This window comes from Triturus cristatus, chromosome 6 (genome assembly GCF_964204655.1).
Source record: "Triturus cristatus chromosome 6, aTriCri1.1, whole genome shotgun sequence".
NCBI lineage: Eukaryota > Metazoa > Chordata > Amphibia > Caudata > Salamandridae > Triturus > Triturus cristatus.
In genome coordinates, this window is record NC_140589.1 from 331,402,511 (window position 1) to 331,414,062 (window position 11,552).

At 44.4% G+C, this 11,552-nt stretch overlaps 1 protein-coding gene across 2 annotated transcripts in view; it reads right to left on the reverse strand.

Annotated features, from left to right (window-relative positions):
- ATP6V1C2 (ATPase H+ transporting V1 subunit C2) overlaps nt 1-11,552 on the reverse strand; it is a 283,506-nt gene that overhangs the window by 271,103 nt on the left and 851 nt on the right. For both annotated transcript variants that reach the window (XM_085610702.1, XM_085610700.1), the window contains exons 2-3: nt 9,503-9,666; nt 1,834-1,901 (exon numbers count right to left, since the gene is read on the reverse strand). In XM_085610702.1, the coding sequence (XP_085466828.1) occupies nt 1,834-1,901; nt 9,503-9,631 (197 nt within the window). In that variant the 5' untranslated portion in view covers nt 9,632-9,666. The remainder of the gene's footprint in view (nt 1-1,833; nt 1,902-9,502; nt 9,667-11,552) is intronic.

The following is an 11,552-nucleotide window of genomic DNA, read 5'->3' on the forward strand; positions in this document are numbered from 1 at the left end:
GTACATTGATATTGACACCATTGAACTATGTGTACTTCATGAAAGGAGGAGTGAAGAAACAAAGAGAAAAACTCTACAATACAATTGTTGGATCCTTGAGGCACTCCCTCTTGAATGTTTTTTTTACTTTAATGAACGCACCCTCATAAAAAACAGCAGTAATCTACCGAAAAACCAGATAGTATTTCCAAGCAAAATGCAGGTATTATTTCTTTATAAAATGTGCACCCTTGTGTAGACTAAGTTTGTGCACTAAAAGTGTGACTGCAAATGTGTTGCAGGGTACCTCTCAATACAGTTTCTTAAATTCTTACACATACATATAATAAAATGTTGCACTTAAGTAACCATCCATACATACCATACACCAATAGTACCTAAGTGTCTTAGTAGAGCATCATTAAAATGTCCACCCCGTCAGCGGTCTCATTTGTGCTCAGTAGGTACTTGACATTGACACGATTATGTTCAGGTGGACATCCAGAAACAACAGTCAGATGTTTAGCAAGCATGGGACAGAGATGATGAGGGTGTTGGTCTGGGTGATATCCTAGCTCAGGGAGAAAAGGACGCTTTATCAATTTTTATTCCGTCGGCACTGCCTGCAGCCTCTGACACAACAATCCATGCTCCTCTTTTGCAAAGCCTCGTCCACTGCCTGTGTTCTTTGCAGGCCCAAGTGGATTACTGTATTGTCAGATTAGAGACTGCTGATAAAGGCGGGCGCTTCTGATCCACTGGAGTCTAATGTTTCACAATGTTCTCTGTCAATACACCTGTTAACATCTATTTTATTCAGTGCTTAATTTGTAAAAATATAAGTGCCAGGGCCTGATGTATTTTCAGGAGTCTTCTGTGGTTGTCCCTACACACTGCCCGGCCAGCACTGCCAAATGCGAACAGTCACACAATACCAGCCTGACATCTTGGACTATTCCAGGTCGCCTGTGCCCACTGGTTTTATTATCTTTTTAAAGTATATTGAATACTCTGTTGATTAATTCTGCTAAATAGTACACAGACAACGCCACCATGTGGTGGACTTTTCATAAATGAGTACCCTTGTTTAGGAATTAGTGCCAGCACCAGCATACAGGGGCACAAATTAAGCACTCATTTTATGCCATTTCTGGATTTAGTCACAGGACGAGTGTTGCATTTTCATTTGCATACGGAAGATTGTGGGTTACAAAACAGACTAGTCTTGTGAAGTCAACATTCAGACTTCCCTTGTATGGCATAAATCTTACATGTGTGATACTATTACACCTGGACACTTTGAAAACTCAGCAGTGTCTCCAACTGCTGTGGCAAGATAGTAAACACCGCTGAATGTGTGGCCTGCAGCGGTAGGCATGGGACACATCCTCCTCAGAAATACTTATGTTCACAAACAAGCTAAAATAGGAGTCTCGTTATCTAGCAGTTGAAGCCGCTGAGTGATGAAGGGAATATCAGGCAATGAAATGGCGAAAAAAACAGTAACTGGAAATGTCCCCACTGCGCACTCAGAAAAACCATGAAGGCTGCTAGTGAGTCACTGTCTGCGCCATCCACTGCTGGAGAAAACCAAAATACACTCGATGCTTCCTTCTTTCACCGAAAACACGGCTGACCTTCAGAGAGAGACAAGATCAGGCGCTGCCCCCTGGTTCCCCGAGCTGTGGGCACAGCGCACCCGGCCGAGACACGCGTTGAACCAACCCCATCCACCTCGGAGTAGTTCTGCGGCCAGGAATAAACACGGCCGGCTTCGGTCTGAACGGGAACGCTGTGTACTGCAAAAACAAAGGCCGCTGCAGGCCTGTGTGTAGTAAATAAGAGCGAGTTTACCTTTCAGCGAAGATATCGAGTTTCCCCAACTCGTCCGAGAGGCCAACAAGAGCGTCCAGTGTCCCCACCTGAAAGAGTCCACACCAGTAAAGGTTATTTGTGTACCTGCACGCGGGCCTGCGGCGCACACTCATACAAGTAACAGCGAAACAGCAGGATTACGCCACTGTCCAAGCAAGCACTGGCAAAGCCAATAGTCTCGCCTTTTAATGCGAGCACCAAACTATTCGCTTCGCTAATGCTTGCTTATAAAGCCGTGTTTAAAAATAAAGACACATTACAACATACTGGAAAAACAAACGCATCCTAAGGTATCTCAAAATAGTACATCCAAAGCAATGCTTTCATCTCTTTATAAATGGCATATTTTTCAAATGCGTTTTATTCCGGAAGCTCTAGGAAATATCAGAATATAAAGAAAATGTTTCGCAGCAGCCCAATTTACTCTCCACAGGACCCCTGCTCTGTAGTAACGTGGAAGAAATGACCCTACGTTTTAATAAGTGTGATACATTTCACAGCTTACCCTGCAAGAATAATTGTAGGTGCATAGAAGGCATTGTGTTATTACTAAATATTAAAGTGCTTCTTTTCTTGACTTCAGAAGGATCAAGGGTTGGGTCGTGTAAGCACATTGTGCGGTCTATAATGTCCTCTTTCAGAAGCTTTTCGTTGACTTTCCTTTTTCAAATCATTGCCATTGGATTTGTTAAAGCAATGGTTTCATTTGAAACAAATCAAAACCACAACTACCAGAATGCTCTGGTTTTTTAAATTAAAACTCAGTAATGACTCTGTGAGATACGAAACTGTATAACATGACCAAGGTTTATTTATGTTAAATAAACAGTAATGAAAACTTGCTACCCTGGTGAAACTAGACAGTATCCATGCTGTCTTGTCTTTTACAAATGTGTCCTTTACATTGTCTTGGTTCAATAGGATCAACTGGAACAGACCAAGACTACAACTCCCAGAATGCATTAAGTTGCTAAACAAAAGCCCATGAGTGGAGCACTGTGTAATCTGTGATGTGGAGCCATTTTATAATCCTACTCTATGCTTGCACTGAGCTAGTGGAGAGGGTTAATGCATCTGCTGTTGGCTTATGCAGGGCAACTGCAAATTGCTGGTTCAAGCGTTAGAATAGCTGATTACTACAGAACTCAGTATGTCCCAGGTGAGCACAACAGACAGAATTTTATTATCACGAACATGCCTTCCAGTCTGTCCTTGCTTTTTAGCCAGCAACAGTCGACATGCTGTGCCTGGTGTAAGTCAATTCCAATGGTAGGTTGAAACTACAAGTCCCAGTATGCTTGGGGCTTTTGGTTGACAAACAGGACTAACTCGCTGAATGTGCCTCTAATGATATAGTGCCAGCTGAAAACTATGGTTCTTGCGTTTTTATCCTACATCATGAACATTCCAGTACTCATGTCCTGCACTTTGAAAGTGGGCATTTAACTACAAGTACCAGAAAGCAAAGTGGTGTGAGTTAAACTAGTAAGAGTCTTGTAAATCTCTCATTTAGAAAATTAGGATTCAGAAAGTAACCCTATCAGTGCTGCTATGTGGCCACGTCCCATGTGATATTTCCACCCAGTTCTGGTTTTGAGCCCACAGTCCTTAACCTCGGGAACTTCTGCTTTGCACTGACACCACATGCATCTTGTGATCTGTGAACCACTGGCCTGCAAACCAAGTGACGTGTGTAGTCATAGGTTTAGAAGGCATTGTTCATGCACTGCCGTGCAGGGTTCCAGTTCCCTGTGCTTTCCACCTGAGCTTCTAGAAGGGAATCTGTTTACCAAGTCTGCCTTACAAACAGTTCCCCATGAAGCAGGCGTCCAACACAAACATGGGGACCTCAACACAGATGGTGCGCCTTGACTACATGCGATGTCAGATAAGATAGCTCAGCTGGCTGAGCACCTGCTTAAGAGAGCTTTTAAAAGGGGCTCCCTGATGGTGTCGAATACGCCTGTCATTACTTCTGGGTCAACACAATAAGCATTACAGTGTTGGGAGAACAAGGGCCCCTCTTTATTAATTTACTTACTGAATTTTCAGTGTCAGCACACTTATTAACAAACCATATTACTGCAAAATATGCCAACAGCAAGCACCCACTGTCGGCTAAAGAGGAAAAGAAATGTAGTGCAGGAAGAAACAGTAAAATACAGTACTACTGTGAAATACTGCTAATCAAAGCAACCGAATACAATTCTATGTAAGTTCAAATGCTTAGAATGAACACACAGCCACAGGAGAGTTGCATTGTTCAGCTTGCCTTCGATAGTTTACCATGGGACATGTTGTGTCGTTTTTTGCCTCTTTCACCAACTCAAAGCGCTGCATACAAGATATTAAGAAGAGCATCTGCCAACTCCTGCTCACAATATGTAACACTATCAGAGACAAACAATGTTCTGCCTTCTCCATCTACACATATTCAGCCGCAGCTCCTTTACACACATGCCTGTCCCGTTGCACTATTTAATACCACACAGCTGCTTTCTTCAAACACGCAAAACAAAATCTATTCATTGGCCAACGCAAAAGGTCTCAACTTGATGACCTGTTGGCTTTACCAATGCTTGTTGCCGATGCTGAAGGAAAGGTCAAATAAACATGTTTTTTAAAAATCCGACTTGCCTTCTGTACAACAAAGTGTATGCACTGTACAATTGTAGGAAATAGGCAGCATTTGTTTCATTACTTTGAAGCTCACCACTTCCCCTTCATTCCAAACCTTATTTTTGTGACCTAGAGTTCAGTAGATAATCATTTTTAAAATTGGGTGTGTATCCCTCTCGTATTTAAGGCAGTTACTGGCAGTTGGACAAAGATGCAAAACAGCGCTGTCCAAGCGAGCGTAAAATGAGGAAATAGCTAGTTGTGAATGTGCCCTCTCTGCAGCGTCCCATCATGGGTGTATGCCTCTATGGCAGCGATTCTTAACCTTTTGACTTCTGTGGACCCCCACTGAATGTAAATGTAAATGTCAAGTTACTTATAGAGCGCACTGTCACCAGACAGCCACCTTGCGGTGTTGCCTTTTGCAGTTTCCTGGCGCTGATACTCATACCGCTGTGGAACCCCTCCTGGCTTTCCCTTTGAAGTGTCCACTCCTGAGCACCCCCAGGGTGAAGCCAGGCATCCTTAGCGCTGTTGGGGCCGGTGTGGAGGCTAAGCAAGCTATTGCCCAGAGTTGCAGCGTGGGGCCCGTGATTAGAATAGGCACCGAGGCGAGAATAGACAGGTCCGAGGAAGTTGAGCCCGAGCCCCGCCGAGGCAGGAATCGAACCCTGGTCCCTGGCCAGAACTCTGTTTCAGGGTCTGCCGTTCTAACCATTGAGCCACACTCCTCCACCACTGAATCGTTACTGGACTCCGAGGACCCCCCACTGACTCATTATTGAACACCAGGGACCTCCGGCCAAAGCAATATCTATGATTTGAACCTCAAAACAATACACAAAAATGAAAAAACAAGTGTACACCAATACAACTGTTCAATATAGAAATATTGTGTTTACTTCACAATCAAATAGAAAAAGTTTCACCATTTCCAATTTTGTTTCTTTATTGGTAAATACTTTATTCATTTAAATGTATTCAATTTTAATAAATGATTTCGTAAAATAGTTGCAGATCCCCCGAGTACGCCTCGTGGACCCCCAGGGGTCCTTGGACTACAGGTTAAGAACCACTTCTCTATGGTATTACTACTGTGCTCTTTCAGGAGGGGGAGAAGCAAAAAAGGGTGAGAGCACCAGGCAGCGCAGGGGGTGGGGGGGAGGGCAGCGGGTTGAAAATGACTAGGCATAGAGGGACTGGGTGGCGGTGAAAATCACAAGAGAGAGAAAGGAAAGCAGCATGGAAGGAGTGGTGAGTATTTTGAGGGGTATAAAGCACACGAAGGAGAAAGGAAAATGGATCAAGGTGGTTGTGGCCGTGAAAAGCACAGAACAAAGAGCAACATGGAGTCTGTTTTTTTGTGGGAGGGAAAAAAACACAGATGAGATAGAGCAACACAGAGTGGGACCAACAGGAGCTTAGGATGGAGACCACAGAAAAGCACATGCACCCTCGCGGAGTGCGTAAGTAGAAAGAAAAAGTCGTTCCCTAAAAGTGAACAGTGGAAGAAAACAAGTAATTAGATTATGCTCTAGGTGAGGAGCAGACAGAAAATGGCCAAGGCAAGCCATTAATTAAAAAGCAAACAAATTATGACAGTGCTGATAGTGGTTACCTATTGTAGCCAATGGCCAGGCTTTTAAACCCCCTGTAAGAACTGGTAAGCTGACACAGGTCTTTAGCAACCGGCAGCTTGTGCTGTCTGGTAGTGTCCACCTAAAAAAGAGCTAGAGAAGTTCATGTATGCGCAATGCATGTCTATTAACTACTTTATTCTTTACTGTTAAGTTCTAATTATATTCAGAAATAATTATTGCTTTATATGGAACACACACAAATCATACTCCAAACTCTAATGATTTTTGTTGATTCACCGAAATGCCTGGGGTAGCGGAAATGACATCAAGCTCACTTTGAAATTTGATGACATCACATTGTTGGCTCCTTGTCCCACCATTGGACAGTGGACAACGACAACCGCGCCTTTGCTACTGAGTGGCTATCGGGAAATGGCAGGTTGGGAAATATAGAGCTAAACATGGCTCTAAACGCTCTCCCTGTTCTCTTTGCCCTCTCGCATCCTTCCTGATCCCTTCGACCAGGGGTAGCAGCGGACGTCTCCTAGGGGCGTCCATGTCTATGCAACTGCCATGAAACTGAACATGGCAATGCTGATATGTATACTAACCGGCTATTTGGGTTGGTAAATGTGGTAGGGTTGTATGGGAAAGTAGCCACACGTCAGAGTGCTCTTATACGCCCTGTGTTAAGTCTACATCAACCTACATCCCACCCGTATACACACATTTAAATAGATCTTAAATGTGTGTGTATATATATATATTCACTGAAAAAACCATAGGTTTCACACACGTTATAGTTAGGAATTAGCATTTAAAAAACCTTGCAAATTCACTGAAAAAACCATAGGTTTCACACATGTTATAGTTAGCGGAAATTTTACTGATAAAAAACCAATGAAATTCCCCCGTTATAGTTAGTGCAGGCAACTATAACTCACGCGACCGCAATCTTCTGCTGATGCTAATACTGTATTTAGACACTTATTTGCCCATGTCTTCTTCCATACATTTTTAGCTATACATATATTACAAATATTTTTTTTTCATAAAGACACATATGTCATCAGCAGGGAACAGAGTCTTCCTCTTGAACCTTAGACTCTGCATCGGTACTTACTTGTAGGTACCACTAAAAAATCATTTCATAAACACAACGGCTCTTTTTAGAGCCCCCTAATATCTAAACACTTAAATCTGATTTTCATTTTTTTTTTTTTTTTTCTACCGTACGCTTACCGTAAGCTTACCGTACGCGTACCCCGTGATTTTTTTAAAATCAATAAATGTTTTCTTTGTACTTTACAGTCCTTCTTTGACCCCCTCACAAATGTAAGGGGGTCTGTAACTCTCCTCATTGCCCCCTTTTCTTGTTTTCACTCTTTTTTTTCTGAGTGAAATACACAAAATGGCGGCCGCCGCTTCCTGGTTTCTGCCGATTCGAATGTTTACTAAGATCTAAGAGCCAATCAGAATCGCGCTCGCGCACGCCACCGTACGCTTACGGTAAGCGTACGGTAAGCGTACCGTAAGCGGGCTCAGATATATATATTGATTTAAAGGCTATTTTCTCAGAATCTACTGAACAGATTTACACCAAACCTACAAAGGGCACTTCCTTGACCTAGGGACTACCTCTCTGCCAAATTTCGAGTAATTCTGTTCAGCCGTTCGGGCTGTAGCTCGTTCTAAAGGTCCTATGGAAAAATGCATGGGGAAAACGCGTTTTGGGACCCCCCTTTTATCTCAGCCCCCGCTTGACGGATCCCCCCGAGACTTTCAGGGTAGGAGCGGAGCGTAGCGCCCCACCTATTTTGAGAAATTCGCGAGGATTCATCGACCGGCGCCAAAGTTATTCAAAATAGAATGTTGAGGTTTTCGTATGGAAAAGGGGTCCTAACTATAACTACCTACTGGCGACCGCCAGTAGGTAATATATAAAAAAAATATATATATATATATAAATCAAAATGGGAAGTGAAGAAGTGGTCTGCATCTTAGTAACAATTTCATTAGACATTGTTCCACATCGTTACTTTGACTTCATGTTGAGCTGTGTGTATCTGCGCCTGCCGCATGTGGGGTACACATCACATATATGTCAAAGGGGCGCAACCTTCATTGAAGAGAATGGGACAGGGTCGATGGAGATATATGAAAAGGGACTGCTTTTTACCGTCGGTGCTCTCCATTTCAGAGGGACGGCTGTTTTCGTCTACGTGACCACAGATTCGCACTGTATTGTAGCTGTCTAGATACAATTTTTTTATGTGCCTTATGCCGCGTCTCGCTAAAGGGAGCTGCATGTGGCACGTCATGCATCCACACATGTTCAGCATCTGCCCTAACTAGAGGTTGAAATTGCGACACCTATGACCTACCCATGACCTACCCAGGGGCGTTAGTAGCTTGGTCAGTAAGCCGGGCGGAGAGGGGGGGGGGGGCTTCAGGTTTTCCGTCAGTCACACCGGCATATCATGTTAATCATTATATGAGAGGCAGCGCATGAAGAGGGCTTAAGGGCCAGTGGAAAGGGTGCGGGTTGTGAGGGGTACTCTAAACACACTGGGGCAGATTTACAAGCCCCTTGCGCCACTTTTGCGTCACTTTTAACATGGGAAATGTGACGCAAAAGTGGCACAAGAGGCTTGTAAATCTGTCCCAGTATGTTCTGAAATAACCATGTTTTAAGACTTTCAATACAGGTACGAGAATGCGCGTGTGTGTTTTTGTCTAGGTACTTAAACATCCCAGGTGACCTTCTCATACCCAACTGAAAGTTCCGGTACCCAACTATTTATTAAATAATACGTTTATTAGGGAGTTGTAGCCCCCACCCCTTGAGGTCATGTTTCACTATTCCTCTTCTAAGCGCACAGCCTCAGGGGAGACCTCTCTCTGCAGGCAGAACCTCACACCCTGCGCTTGAAAAGCCTTTTAAAAAACACGTAACAAAACAAGCTTTAAAAGAACCCGCGGAAAGTCCACGCAACTTGTCCAGCTCGATCTCTATGGTAAGTATGAGGTCAGCAGGCATGGATGAATGTATTTGTTTGTGCAAGTAAGAATGCATGAGTGTATGCATGAATTAATAATGCATGATTCTATACATTAATGGACAAATGAATGAACGGACAAAACAGTCGCGTGAATGGGTCGCTGGGCATATGAATGAACACATGAACAATCCTTAAGTGAATTCATGGATTCATGACTGGAGGCGGGAGCATGCCGCGATGATTGCATGATACACGGATGAATATATGAACCAAAGTAGAAAGTAATGACTACATGCCTGTACTTGCGAATGAATGACTAGATGAATGGACGAGGGAGTGCGGGAATGACGGAGCTGTTTTAGCATGCAAATGTCTGGTATCTCGAGTAACTCGCAGCTCCGAACCTCGCCCGCACCCGCATCCCCGGGCTCCCTCACCCGAACTTACCTTCAGATCCGGGATGACGAATCTGGAGTTGGTGGACAGGTTGGCCTTGGAGGTGACCGTGTTCATCCGCTCGAGCGCCTGCAGATTGGCCTTGTCCCCAGGAGTGGATATCAGCCAGAACTCCGACATGTTGACGGGCGGCGGCACCCACGACACTGGAATCACTGAAACCCCAAAAAGAGGATGTGAGAATGACTTAGAAACACCCACAGCAAAAAAGACTCAGCCCCTTGGGAGCGGGTCATGCGGGCTCACCGCACTCCGGGTGGGCAGCAGAGGTGCGGCCCAGGCCCCTCAGAAATCATGGCTCGCGGCTTTGATGAGGGGGCGTCCTACCCAGAAGCACCCCTTAATACACTGATGCCAGCCACTGAGCACGGGGGTGGGGGGGGTGGGGGGGGAGGTAGTTTTTCAGAAGAATAGAAAAACACAGAGCAAGATCGGATAAGCAATACAAGGAATGGATATAGGTCTACATACAGGTGTTGATGTAAAAACGTGTATGCATACGTGCACGCAGCTTGTCACTTTACACAGTTAAGTCGCGAATGGTACGTAAATTAATATAGTGCATGAAATACATTTAAAAAACCTGTAGCGCAGGCGTGTGGAGCACTATGCGAGCTCTCTCTGGGAGCTGGGTGTACCAGTGTAGGTTGTTCCATATTTATTGGAATGGTGCTGCATCTGGTGTGCGCTTTTCACGTGACGTGGGGCCTGTCGGAATATGTATCCTAGGGCCCCCCTACCCCCCGGTGGAATGTGAAATTATAGGCGGCTAGATTTTAGGAGGAAAGGTGGCTAAGTAAACGGAGCATATGGAGGATGCGGTCAGGTGGGCTATTTGAAAACAAAAGCTTTGGCCTAAAGTGGTTGGCGTAGTTGTCACTTCAAGGCAGTGACGTTTAATGAGGACAACTGATATCAAGGTTAATGCAGTCGCAGACCTCGTTTTGTGAGTTGCCTTCTAGGTATATATACTGGTATGCATTGTATATGTTGTACTGTATTTGTACAGTTTTCGTATCTCTTGTGAAGCTCCGAGTACTTTCTGAGTGGGCCAACCACATGTATATAGCACATCATACCTTGGTGAGGCCTTGAAGTGCTCTGATTTGCACTGGGTTCTAGGCACAGGGGAGGGTGTGACTGAAAGGGTTTGTTTGTGACTTAGTCTATTTGGGATATGCTGGGTGAGGCACCTGAGATTGGATGACATGGTGGAAACATGGCGAGAGTAATGTTGCTACATATAAGCATGTGGTGCGACAGAGTGTGTTCACAAAGTCCTCCATGTGAGTACTTACCATCTTTACGGGTGGACAGTAGCATACGTAGAAATCACCCCTAGTGTGCACCAGCGGAGAACACTAGAGTGTATGGAGTCCACACAGTAGTGGCATAAGGCCCAACCCTATAAATGAACTGTCAAGCCACCAGAGAGCATTATAAGGAGTCTTCCCAGGAGCGATAAAGGACAAACCACTTAGAGGCACTGTTAAGCCGCTAGGGAGTACCATGCGGTGTCTACCCAGGAAGAAGAGAGGACCAACCCTTTGAGGCAGGGTTAATACACCTGTGGTATCATACAAAGTCTACCTAAGAGAAACAGAGCACCATTTCACTGGAGGCACTGTGAAGCCACTACGGAAAATTATGAGTTCCACCAGCAGCGACAAAGGATCAACCTATTGCAGACCACGGGGCAGATTTACAAGCCCCTTGCGCCACTTTGTGTCACTTTTAACATTAGAAAAGTGACGCAAAAGTGGCGCAAGGAGCTTGTAAATCTGCCCCCACGAGTGTATTGTTCTGGAGTGCATCAAGCAGCTTAATCGTAATCTCTATAGCTATAATCAAACATTAGATGACAGCTGTTTATTTAAGCACTTAAATCCTATATGATACATTACATGTAACTTGGTACTCACTGAGAGGTAAGGGTATAGTAAACCAGGGCACAAACGCTGTGTTAAGAAAGTGCTTTCCAGTGAAGACAAAGGTAACAAACAAATGCCTGATTGTCGTTGGGGGTATCCTGTGATAGATA